This window comes from Protomyctophum parallelum (genome assembly GCF_964188405.1).
Source record: "Protomyctophum parallelum genome assembly, chromosome: 11".
NCBI lineage: Eukaryota > Metazoa > Chordata > Actinopteri > Myctophiformes > Myctophidae > Protomyctophum > Protomyctophum parallelum.
The window spans coordinates 16198864-16212848 of NC_139707.1; the positions used below are offsets into that span (position 1 = coordinate 16198864).

Consider the following 13985-nt stretch of genomic DNA (forward strand, 5'->3'; position numbering starts at 1 on the left):
GCCAAGATGGGTGGACCACGGTGGATTCACCCCTAGACTCTGCGGTGGTTTTTCTACAAGTATCTTTTAGATCTTGAGTCGACTACTTTCACTATACATCATACAACGAGGTATACGGGGTTTAAATGGCTGGTAGAAACAAGAGGCTGTTCTCAGTGAACTCATATTTCAACACAATGACATATGAAGTGATAAGAGATGCTCGAGAAAAGAAAAGTGCTACAATTTCCAAACATCAAAAGTAAAATAACTACAGATCATCAGCCAAAGGAAAAGGATAAGAGGGGAAACTACCAGCTCCGTCCAGGTAGTGAGCCAATCCAGAGAGGAATGAAACTACATTCCATAAACTTCACAAGCATGCAAACTAAATGACTCTAAATGAAAAACAACACACAACCACGAATGATTACTTAAATCTGCAAATGTAAATATAGCACAAATAACAGCACAGCTCACAGGCTGTCAGGTCATTTGTATTTACTCAATCAAAATTTGCAGCAGCAAACAACAACAAAATTTATCTCGTCTGAGATCAAATACTAATACTAATTCACAGTTCCAGTGAATTTCACTGAGAAATTGAAATAATTATTAAAGAGCCACTAACAAAAAAACAAAATCACAAAAAACACACTTACACTAGGATTGACGACTGAGCAGATGAGCACAATATTTTAAAACGTGCTAAAGGAACAGCTAAGTGAAAGGTTAAACTAGGGTGGCCGACTACCTGAAATTTAAAGAAGGGACACCTGGTTGGGCAATGAAAACCAGAAATAAACTAGCGGTAGGTAAAAACCAGCAGTATCCTCGGGTAATACCGGACAGGGACAGAAGATGGACTGTGTTCTGTACGGAGGCATGCTAGTATGTGTACACACAACAAGGGACAACGTAGTAACAGGAGCACAAGAGAACAGTGGGACATGGGGGGGCATGGTGGATGGGGTTCGGAGGTGTCTGGTCATGCAGGTCACCTGTCTGGCCATGGGGGTCCGCTGTGGAGAGAGCACTGGTGGAACGGGAGTGACGTCGAGAGGCTGTCGGACAGGAGGAGGAGGGGGAGAGGGGAGGGAGAGGAGGGGCAAGGGGAGAGGAGGAGGAGGAGAAGAGAGGAAGGTTGGGGTGACACCCCCAGACCCTGGGGGTCAGTGACAAGCTACTTTAACGACCTTGAAGATTTTTGAGAGAGCCCTTGGCTTTTTCACACTGCAGGGAAATCACTAACTCACGGATGTTGTTTCATGCCTGCTATACTTGGACTGGATTTGGACAGTTTATACGAAACGATTCTTAGACCAGGTTCAGGTTAGCTTAGGACATGTTTTGTCGTCCCAGCTGTATAATGTATTTCGGCTAGGGAGGTAGACCCATAGTTCATATGTATCCTTTCTCCCCAAACTACAAATAAGGACAACATTGCGGGAGGGGACAATACTGTATGTCAATGCATGAAGTGACTATACTGTACACTGGAACCAAACCAGACAAATCTACAGTACAGACGTAAACATCATCTGTTAATGATGCTACTAGCGTAAACATCAGCTGGTACTATTGACGGTACATAATATAAGCTGGTATGAAGCCTTTGTAACACACCACTAAATACAGTTCACCACAATACTAACTAACTACACTGACAGCACATCCATAGAGCACACAGTGATATGCTCCTTCTATATACTAGACCTGACTAATGATGCCACGTCACAGGATCAGACAGATTCTCTGTCCATTCCAGGACCGCCCACAACTTTCATCACGATATCACATGACAGCACTTTGATCTCGTATACATGTACATTCACTGATAAGTCAAAACAACAACTTAGAACAATGCAGCAGACATATTGTCTCCGTACGTTAGTCATTACATGCAGAGAGACACACAAGGAGCAGAGGAGGATGCTGTTATATATTTATTTTATTATTTATTGATTTCTCTCTCTCCCCCCAGCCCAGTACCCCCCACCCCCCTTCACTGTCTCTCTCTTCAGCCCAGTATCTCCCCTGGTCAGGTGGACAGTCACATTTGACTGGGCAGTAGATGTTTGGCTTAGCACCAGGTGGTGTGCTGCAATTACGTCTCTCCATCGGAGGAGAGGAAATACATATAACATTTAATTTAATTCTAAATAAAGGCTGACTGACTGACTGACATGTTGCTACTCACCCAGGGGAGTGAAGCCCCGGGCAGGGCTGGTGTCCCGGCTGCTCTCGCGACTGGTGTCGCGACTGCAGCCCTGACTCATGCTGGGCCGCGGGATGCGACTCCGGCCGGCTAGCGAGCGGCATGGGGAGGCAGCAGGGAGAAGAGATTTACCACACAGCCTGGCTGAGGAGGAGCGCATGTTAGAGATGGTGAAAAACACAGCATGGCTGTCAGGAGGAGCAACACGTTAAAAGAGGTGGTCAAACACACAAGCCGGGCTGTCAGGAGGACGTTAGAGGTGGTGGTAGGGCGGAAGACTTTGAGGGGGGGGAGAGAGCGAGAGAGAGAGAGAGAGAGAGAAAGAAAGTTCTGTGTTTTGTAGTGAGTCATTCATACAAACAGGAAGTGACGTTTTGGCGAGCTGCTGTGTGTTAATTCAAACATCAGAAAAAAATGAAAGGGTTGATTCATTAAAAAAGGCTATCAAAACTTGAACAACACGCTGTCAAAAGCAAAATAGAGGCCAAAATTGAATTAAAAGTGAACTTGAGTGCATTGATCTGATCTTAACCGATTTGCACTGTATCAGATCTGATTTTATTTGCACTGGTAACTGATTTGCTCTCATGTGATCAGACGTGACGTCTTACCTAGTCCCAGTCTATTGGGGCTGGGCTCCCGGCTGCAGCCCTGACTGCGAGGGATCCTACTGCGTTTCTCTCCCGGTGTGCTGCAGGCAGAGACACTCGCTCTGGACACCCGACCATAACCACTGCTCAGGATCTTACCAGGAGAAGTGGAACGACTGCCGGCTGCGTGCACACACGCACACGCACACACACACACACACACACACACACACACACACACACACACACACACACACACACACACACACACACACACACACACACACACACAGTTAGAATATGTCTGCGATCACATACAGTCATACACGCACACCTTTAACAACATGCTGGAAAGAGGCTCAAAGCTGAAGACCCTTATAAACACACCTGTGACATTACTGTATGTACTTTGTAACTTAGTAATTATAACACATTCCTGTTTCAGGTTATTATCAAACTCACTGGATGTAAAGTGTAATGAACTGTCACCAGAGCGACGAAGATCAACACATGTCTTTATAGAAGGACACACACAGAAAGACAGCTGAGAGGGTGAGACGATGTAGGAGAGACAGACAGACAGGACAGGACAGCTGAGAGGGTGAGACTATGTAAGACAGACAGACAGGACAGCTGAGAGGAATACAGTGTAGGAGAGATAAAGAAAAAGGGACAATGTAGGTGAGACAGATGTAGAGGAGTTGAGAGGGGGCGACAGTGTAGGAGAAACAGATGGTCAGAAATCTGTGAGAGTGTAGGAGAGGAGAGACAGACGGTAGAAAAACTGAGGGAGACTATAAGAGAGACAGACTGTAGGAAAGCTGAGAGGGAGATTGTGTAAGAGAAACAGACAGTAGGAAAGCTGTGAGGGAGATTGTGTAAGAGAAACAAACAGTAGGAAAGCTGTGAGGGAGACAGACAGTGAACATCTTAAACTGCTACACCATTGGTTCCCAAACTTTTTCAGGTGAGATCAAACATTTTGTGTCTCCCCGGGACCCAAGCGCACAAAAACCTCAGTTACAGTAAGAATAATTAACCACTATTTAAGCAAGACGATCTACAAGCTGCTAAAAACCTGTCTTTTGACATAATAATAATAATGATAATAATAATAATAATAAGGGTAATAATAATAATAATAAAACGTTTTAGGAAATGCAAATAACTAAATACATTTCAAAAAGTTTATATTTATATCCGAAATTGATCTGTGAACGAAAATTGGGTCCCGGAAAACTGTTTGGGAAACGCTGTGCTACACCATTGATGGCTAACAATGGAGATTTGTCACAGATCATAGAGACAGGATTTCAGCCTTGAGTGACCAAACAAAATGGATGTTACTTTGGGACACAGACAGGAGGGTGTTGGGTCGCGATCCAGGATCACGCTGGGCTGTGTGGGGAGGGGAGGGGAGGGTAGGGGGAGTGGACAAAATGGCTGAACATGTGACAAGACATATTTAACTCCAACCAATCAGCTTCTCAGACTGTGGATGGGTCTGTGAAAATAAATAAATAAAAATAAAACAAAGGCACTTAAATGGAACATGCAAACTACAGGAAATGAAGCGTGCAAATCTGTCCTGAGCCAAGAGGGCCTGGGCTAAGGAATGAAGCACTGTGATTGGATGAAGCTAGACCCTTACCACTGATGGTATTGGCTGATCTGGATCCTGGGAGATGGAAGCGAGTGTCAAGACAGGTCAAGACAAAATGTCACAGGAAGTGTTATGCTTGTTTATTATTATTTTTACCCTGCTGAAAATTGTCTGTGTTAGTAGTGGACTCACACACACACACACACACACACACACACACACACACACACACACACACACACACACACACACACACACACACACACACACACACACACACACACACACACACACACACACACACACACACACACACACACACACACACACACAAAGTATAAAATGTTGGATGTAGTGATGTGTGTGCATTATAAAACGTGTGTATTATAAAATGGTCAAATCACGCAACCTGATTGGTTGATAGGTGTGGTATAATAACCTAACCATGCCTCAATGTGTTCATACAGTTGTGTATTACTTCGATGAAACCTACAACAACATCTAAGGTGAATTTGTTTAACTATGGACCTATGACGACACGCAGAGCTGCGACAAAGATGAGAGTGATGAAGTTGGAGGGAAAAATTACGGTCCGTCAAATGTTTGATGACTGGTGTCAGGGAAGTGGTGTATGTTTAAACCTTCAGACAGCGGAAAGGGTGTGGCTTAATCACACTCTGAGGCAGACCTTACTATACGCACCTCGACAATGGGCTCAGGCCTAAAAGTACTAGCATTAAGAAGGTAGAACCCGCACACCAAATAATAGCAAAGTCATCTTCATTTGAATAAGGTTAACAAACGTTTAGGAGATTCTAAATGGAAACATTGCATTAGCAAACGTATAGTTTGTGCATGCAGTCAGGGTCTTCTTGCTTGTATAAATTATTCTTGTAATGAACTTTTAATTTGGGATACATCTGTGGTTTTCCTCTTGCCATATTTGGTAACCATTTTATAAAAGCAATAACTCACTTCAGGCCATGATATATATTGTGGGCATGTTGCGAGTTATTGCTTGTGTATGTACTGTGGAGCTGTAAAGAATTAGTATATATATCTCTATGCAAAAGTGATTCTAATTTGTGTGTGCACTGTGCCTGTGAGTGAACTGTATGTGTGTGTTCACTTACGCTGAGACTGGGAAACAACTTTGGCTCTGCTACGACCTCTACTGTCGACCATGGTGGAGTTGGAGCTCACAACACCTCCTGAACTCTGTTTCCTTGTACGAACACGGCCTGGAGGAGAGGGGAGGAGAGGGACAAAGAAACAGATAAATATACATGTCATATGAGTTGAATCCATCTGAACTCTGTCTGGACACAGACTGCAAAACAGAACAGGACTGGACGGAAGAACAGACATACCTGGATCAAACATTATTCACAGCTAATTTATCAACCAACCAACATGTCATACCGGATTCAGCATCAGGTCATGTGAATTATTGTCAGGTAGGACTAGGCAGTCAGTCACTTGATCTCACTAGATCTGCTATTTCTTTTGATTATACCAAAGAGATTTGGTATAGACGACAAGGTGGTCCAAGACTAGACGGTTTAAGCAGCTAAACTACTTTTCAAGTACTTTTTCTTTTGTACAAAGATCCCGTCAGTCTTTGAATGATCCTATGAGATGCACACTAGGATGGGGGTTTGTATCTCTGTCCCCACAAAATTAGACCAGTCACAGTATGCTCTGCAGAGAACCACACAGCTCAGCTGTGTGGTTGCTACACCAATCACAGCCCAGCTCGTGCTGCGATGCCAATCACAACTCGGCAACGTTAGCACATAATTGTGTAGGTGTTGTTTAAGATAATATGCACATCAAGTAAGGCAAACAAGGATGGAGGAACTAGGCAATCCTCCCAGACTCCGACTACAATAACCAATGTAGCCTGTGTAGGCTGTTATATGTAGGTGGATTCAAATTAGCCACTTTAAGGATATTTAATTCAAACAGTCTGAAATACTTTTCCATTGCACAGGAAAGCCATGCAAGTGTTTTGTTTTCTAAACATGTAAACTTGGTTTTTATCTGCAGTTAACGATAGCATGACATATACATTTATTAAAAAAATCACTACATTGCACAACACGTACTTGAACGCAATGAGCAATCAAGACAACCATCTCAGACAGACAAAGCCTACAAACATATATTACCGGTGTCCCTCTGACACACAACAAACCTCAAAATGTTTGTCATACAGAACAACTCTCACACCGGAGTTCATTGAAGAAAACATGATTGAACAGTAACACATATAAACTATTATACATTCCTCTTTCCAGTATCAATAGGGAATAGGGAAAAATACCACCATAAATCCAGTGTCTCCTTACAAATTCTAGTTACTGTGTTCACAAGTTGTACAGTGCCTATAATTACAGAAGAATAAGAGATCAGAGCTGGTCATCTCATTCTAACAGAAACTCCCTAAATCAAACGTATTCCCCGACCCCAAACACACACACACACACACACGTGCATGCACGCACGCTCCCACGCATGCAAGCACACATACTTCGGCTACTTTTTAACCCTATAACAACAGGCACCTTGACCACTAATAAACCGTTATCCAACAGTATCTTCTGATAAAAAACATGTCCGGAAACATTCAACTTTTGGACTGGTTGATAAAGACATTCCGCGGACAGTCTACTGAAAACGAAGCCGGCTAGCCTGTTATGCAACGCAGAATACGACCCGTGTCCCCTCGGACATAATATAGACAATGATGAAGGGATAACAGGCTTCTAAACATTCAGGCTCTTTCCAGAGATATAGTATTAAGTGTTGTGTTTTTGACCCAGTGATCACACCAATTTGTAAACCATGACGTAGCATGCTGCCGTGGGGTAAGAGATTTATGGTCCGTTGTGTGACAGCTGATCTACAAGCTCACAGCAGAGCGCATTCGTACCTTGCCCTCACTGAGTACACATGGTCATGAGGTTGAGCACGCAGGAATGAAACTGATGTTACCCAACAAGTCACCTCCACAGGTCATTAAACATTCGAAGAAGACCAAAGAGAAATGACACATTACAGTATGTGGGCTTTATCTTGGCAATATAAATACACAGCATAACAGTTCCAATATAGAGCATGGAACTGATTTACTTCACAGAGTTTATAGCTATTACTCATTTTGGCTAAGATTGACTTCTACTACTTGACCTGTGCTTGAGGGGCACGTTTTTCTAGTCTTCATTTGTATCAAATTATTTCCATTAGTAGTTGTGCAGTTGTTAGTTGCTATAGTAATTGTACAGTAGTTAGTGGCTATAGTACAGTAGTTAGTACAACAGTTGTATAATGGTAGAGCAGGTCCATGCAGACAGCTCATGCAGAACAATCCACATAGTTGACCAACAAGGGAAAGACACAGACCAAGAGACGTGGGAAGAGTACCTGATGGACAAAGAACACACACACACACACACACACACACACACACACACACACACACACACACACACACACACACACACACACACACACACACACACACACACACACACACACACACACACACACACACACACACACACACACACACACACACACACACACACACACACACACACACACACACACACACACACACAATCTTACCATCATTTCTACCAGGTGTGCCATCTTTTGACATTTAAGAAAGATGTTGGAGCAGCGAAGAGGAGAGGCAGAGACACATTAGTAGCAATATAAGCAGAGTGAGTGAGTGAGTGAGAGGCTGCAACATACGCCAAACAAAGTCAACCTTTTTTCAGATTTGTTAATAAGGAACAAATTACATAATTGCGGAGCAAAATGGACAAACTTTGTTCGGTTTTGGCAGTTCTTGCACTGAACATCACAGCAGTGACACCACGGCAGACATTGTGTGTTATTTCTCACACTCAATGTTCTTGTGAAGTTAGCACATTATGTAGTGTTTTTGCCAGCAAAGTGCAATGGACCGTTTAGAAGAAATGTCGGCTGAGGAGTTTAGGTTAGGTATCAACCTCCATAATTCCTCTCTGTGAGACAACATGTAATTAATTTATGGAGAGAGATAGCACACACGTGTGGCAGAAATAGCAAAATCTCTTATGTGAAAGCATATCGGAGGTTGACGTAAAAGATAAAATGGTAAATGGTTCATTTATATAGCGCCTTTATCCAAGGCGCTTTTACAGAGATTGTGCATTACATTCACACACATTCATACACCGATGGCGACGGAAACCATGCAAGGCACCAACCAACACATCAGGAGCAATTAGGGGTTCAGAGTCTTGCTCAAGGACACTTCGACACTAACTCTGGGGGAGCCCGGGTTTGAACTGGCAACATTGCGGTAACCATCCGGCCACTTTACCCCTGAGCCACCTCCGCCCAAAGATCAGTGGTAAAATCAACATTCCAGCTCTGTATACAGTGGGCAGGTTTGACAGAGAGTATAACACTTTTGTCCTCCGAATAATGTGTCGGTTTTAGAACTGCCCAAACTTCATTTGGAGTATGATGCCAGCTTGAGTGAGTGAGTGAGTGAGTGAGTGAGTGAGTGAGTGAGTGAGAGAGAGAGAGAGAGGGAGAGAGAGAGCCTTATCCTTATGACCAATTGGGAACCATGTTGACCCATTGCAGAAGAACACAGGAGGAAATAGACATTGTGAGTGTGTAGAAGATTAAGCCTGGATTACACATTCAGCAGCTCAATCAAGTTGGTTGATTATTCCTCAACATCCTAATGTTAGAGAAAACATTATAAACATCGTTAAAAAGCGTGAGGTGTTTTTCATCAGACCAGGAGCCTCCTCAACCTCAGCAAAACCATTCGTCAAGTGTTGCTGAAATTACATCGACACTGGAAACTCTCAGTTCCTGTTGACAGAGCAGTGTAATGATACGTGAAGGAGTTATTAATAAGCCCCCTCAGACCCATAAAAGCCAGTAATTTAATGAGAAAATGTCTCAATATTTCATGAAGATGGGATTTGAGGCGGTTTCATTATTTTGTGTACTTTAAAGAGAAGTTGAAAGTTTAATATGGAGATGATACGACACATGTGAACTGATATGCTATTCTGAATTTGTTCAACAATTCCGCTCGCCAAACAAAAAACTGCATGCTTTCTAGCAGGCAACAGCCTCTCATGACAAGTTTTTACTTTGAAAATCTATTCTTTTTGGCAAGTTGGGATGGCAATGGGATGGAGAATGAATTAAAAAATAAACCACAAATAATGATATCTTCAATAGTTGTTGACTGTTGACTGACATTGCACAGTGAAAACTAAGGGTTTCAAAGTCGCTCTTTTAGCACACAGAGACACAAACAAGCAGATTTTTTGTGTATAATGTCAACTTCCTGTTGATTTTACTATTTAAATTAGTAAGAACAAAAACAAAAATCAACAGAAAACACGGAGCTAGGTTTTGAAATGTGGCTCAAGTCCTCTTTGTTTGTGTGCATTTGAGTTTGAGACCTGTTTTAATGTCCAAGTTATTTGGGTCACCGTTCTCTGAGGGAGGTGACTGGCTAGTGGCTGGTTTACCTAACGAAGCGTCACCGTTCTCTGAGGGAGGTGACTGGCTAGTGGCTGGTTTACCTAACGAAGCGTAGGAGCCGGGCGGCAGGGTGGAGGCGGAGCCAAAGGGGGCGGCAGAGCCGGGGACGGTGGAGAGTCGGGTCTTGGCGTTGGCGGCCGCGTTGACGTCGATGTCGCTACGGGAACGCTGCAGGGAGCCAGGCGTGGATACCCTACCGCTAACCAGCTTATCTGAGAGAGAGAGGGAGAGACATAGAGAGACAGACAGAGAGAGAGTGAGAGAAAGAGAGAGAGAGAGAGAGAGAGAGAGAGAGAGAGAAAGAGTGTTACAGAGTTGTAGCTGTTACAGTGCTGTGACAAATTCTCCAATTAGCCATTATGTCCTTGAGCAATACACTTAATTGAAGCCGTTGTGTAAATAATACAGAACAGCTTCAAGTGTAATAATATATAACAGTTTTATAATTATATAGTAAACACACAACTAGATGAATAGAACGTATACAGGAAGTAGATAGCTTACTCCTCGTCATGCTTCCTCCAATGACACTCTTCACGGACAGCGGCCGGCTGGGGGGGGGGGGGGGGGGGGACAGACAGACACAGTCACTTTAATGCGCAGAAGCTCACACACACACACACACACACACACACACACACACACACACACACACACACACACTTTGATAGCGTTGCTGAAGGTCAGAAAGCTTGTATTTCATATTTCACATTTCATGATTTTTTTTGTTTTTTTTAAGATATACTGTAGCACCTACTGTATAACCACATGCCCAAAATAGGCATGCCAGGCATAAAGTGGTTAAGTGTGTCTGTGGGGTTTTTATAAAAATTTAACCAATGAAAAGTATTAACAAGATCTTGTGACTAATAACTACTCTTTTTATTTTTATTTCATGTAAAGTAACGGTTTTGGACATACAAGGTTTCCACCCCAGCGACAATGAGCTCAGTGGCCAACACTCCACTAGGACATCACCTTGTATCTCCAAATGTGACCCTTTTCATGTTATTTCATCATTTAATGCCCTACTTCCATCATGCCAGTGTGTCAAGCAAAAGCAGTGAAAATGGCAGATCTACAAGCTCACAATGCGTTTAATTTCCTGAAAAGGAACAGTTTTGGCCATAGGAAGTTGGTTGCTCAATAAAATCTAAACTCAAGTGAAGACAGTGTGCGGGATTCTTTTCCTCTACTTATCAGTTCCAGTTATCCGACGCACCTGTCCATTGTAGGTGTGCAGAAGGACTTTTTCTTATGGCCATAGGAAGTTACCATATACAATCAGCCCAAAGTGTGCGTGTGCGTTTATGTGTGCACATGTGTTAGTGTGCGTGCGTTCATGTGTGCACGTGTGCCTAATGTGTCGTGTTCTTACTTGAGGCTCTCCTGCGAGGAGGAGGAGGAGCGATCTGATTGGGGGAGAGATACCACGCTGTTTGAACCCTTCAGGTGAGACTCGAGAGCTCTCTGATAGGTGGACTCCAGAGCCTGGAACAGTAGCTCCGCCTCCCGGCTGTAGTGGCCGTGGAAACCCCAATAGCACCTATCAGAGAGGGGTGGAGGTGGGCTTTAGATCACACTTTGATGTATTGACCAGGACAGGAAAAAAAGAAAGACGTGACATGCCATCTCTGGTTTATGTCCCATACAGTATCTGCGTGAGTAGGAGTTTATTATTTCCAATGGAAGAGTGAACGTGAACACAGCTTCTGAACCATTCTTTAGCCCCATGGTCACTGAACTAAATACTGGACCCAATCTTCACAAGCCACAGAATCTTCCTAAGATTTTCATATAGAAAAAAAAGAAAAGAAAAAAAAAAGACAAAGAAAACTTTATTGTCCATTAAATTTGATATAAAATGGAAATTTGTCTTTGGCACACCGGCAGTCAGTTTACAACAATAAAAACATTACATAAAATACACAAATGCATTAAAATACTGTATAAAATGCATTCCCATAACGCAGAAACATGGGCTGTGGAGATTAGGTGGTGGAACTATTTAAACATTGAGTGATCCTTAGATCATCTCTACATCACATGTTCAATCATGTCTGACATAATGGTATAAACTTCAAAAACTAAATGTCATGTCATGTCAAATAAAAATATATGGGAATTATTTTCATTTTTGCAGAGACCCACTAGCAGGCGGAGGCGGTTCAAACAAGCCGTGTCCCCTATGTGGGGCTTCTATTTATGTAGCTTTGTCCATCCTTTCATGACTTTTTAACTGCTTGTTGTTACCACCTCTTTGAGTCTTGCTTATAAGCAAAGACAAAATGAAAGCAAAGGATTTTCAGTTCTTTCTGTTCAATCTCTGGCCACAAGATGGCAATGTTTCACATCAAGTCAAGCTGTCAGCTACCAGCTCTATCAAGAAGAAACAATAGTCTTTAACATCTACAACAGTGATTTTTGTTGTTTGTTATGTTCACCTAGTATGATATGCCCAGAATAGGATGCTAGAATTCATGTGGTTAAGTCAGAGTCAATATGTTCTCATTTTGACGCTGTCTTGACTCTTAACCACATGAGAACATGATTCAAAAAGCAATAAATGTAATTTACACAGAAGCAGAGTGAGTGTAGAATTAAGGTACTAGTTTGTGTTTAGTTGTCATTTGTCACTTCACAGTAGTGAGGTATTTTACAGTGAGCTTTTGTTTTTACTTTCTAACCGTGTCACCAGCAACAGCAACAACATTATTGTAATCCGATTCAACAATATAACACTGAAGAAAGATCAGAAGCAAAGTAACAGACTTGTACAATGCGAGTGTGTCGGTAGTATAGGTACTTACTTCCGAGCGATGGACCTGGCCTCAGAGTCAGCATCGTGGATCCCTTTCCTTATGGTCTCAGTGAGGACGGCCACGTGCCTGGGATAGTATGGAAACATGATGCAGTCAAACACACACCAAATACTGACTGACTGACTGACTATGTCTTCTCCTCTCCAGGTCCACAGAGAATATGAACCTGGAGGTTTTTCCCCCATGCTTTTTAAACTCCCTGCCGTTGGAGTTGTTATAGATAGGAAGTCAGCTGTAGGCTGGGAGGGTGGGGGTCTTTGGGAAGATGATGAAGATGATAATGTCTCTTTTAGAGATTCATCAATTTAAGCAGCCTCATCAGTCGCTCACCCAGCCAAACACAGAGCCACGTTACCGAATTAAATGTCAACATGGAGAGGAGAGGGGAGGAGAGAGGAGAGGAGATTCACCTCTCCAGTGTTTTGGCGTGCCATTCCTGCAGCATGAGATCCAGGAACTCATAACAGTGTCTGAAAAGACAAAACAATGTGAGCTAATTATTATCTGTCGGAGTCAGAGAGTAGCATGACAGTGAAGTGTGAGTCCTTACCGCCTGACAGCCACTGATTTGGATGTGCAGTTACTGGTGATGATGGGGATGAGACGAGGGACTTGTGTGTGCTGAGAGAAACAATGAAACACACAGTAGATTAGCCACAATGCCCCTGCAATGTCCCACAGCGGCTCAAAGGAGAACCTTCATGTGGTGTGTGATCATTATACAATTTACAATTTACAATTTAGGCATTTAGCAGACGCTCTTAATCCAGAGCGACTTACATTAAGCAAGAACAAAAAGCATGGGAATACATCACAAAAAAGCATTTATCATGAAACATGCGTAAGCTAAGAAAGTAACAGTGGAATATCTATATTATGAGACTATACATATAAACTATATATCTATACTACTATGCTACTATGGCGTGCTATGACTATATACAATGCAATTATAGTGCTGTCTACATAACATGCTATAAGTCTGTATCAAATGCTATCTAAGACTACAGAAATGCTATCTAAGGGGGTAGAATAAGTGCTATGGGCCATGATGAAGTCTGAAAAGGTGGGTTTTCAGACTACGGCGGAAGATTGGGAGTGATGCTGCAGTTCTGACTGCATTATAGTACAGTAGAGTAGATTACGTTATGTGCATCTACGACTACCAGCATGAATGATCTAGTTAGGTTTGTCAGTGCAGTTTT

General features: G+C 42.7%; 1 protein-coding gene across 9 annotated transcripts in view; it reads right to left on the bottom strand.

The window, feature by feature from the left end:
* Nucleotides 1–13985, bottom strand: part of clasp1a (cytoplasmic linker associated protein 1a) — a 77378-nt gene that overhangs the window by 23635 nt on the left and 39758 nt on the right. For 3 of the 9 annotated variants that reach the window (XM_083777020.1, XM_083777023.1, XM_083777021.1), the window contains 10 exons: nt 13331–13401; nt 13191–13250; nt 12769–12846; nt 11337–11504; nt 10463–10509; nt 10000–10170; nt 5524–5631; nt 2809–2970; nt 2180–2341; nt 981–1043 (listed from right to left, as the gene is read on the bottom strand). In XM_083777020.1, coding sequence (XP_083633146.1) covers nt 981–1043; nt 2180–2341; nt 2809–2970; nt 5524–5631; nt 10000–10170; nt 10463–10509; nt 11337–11504; nt 12769–12846; nt 13191–13250; nt 13331–13401 — 1090 coding nt within the window. The remainder of the gene's footprint in view (nt 1–980; nt 1044–2179; nt 2342–2808; nt 2971–5523; nt 5632–9999; nt 10171–10462; nt 10510–11336; nt 11505–12768; nt 12847–13190; nt 13251–13330; nt 13402–13985) is intronic. The other 6 variants (XM_083777027.1, XM_083777024.1, XM_083777026.1 and 3 more) reach the window with 4 other exon arrangements.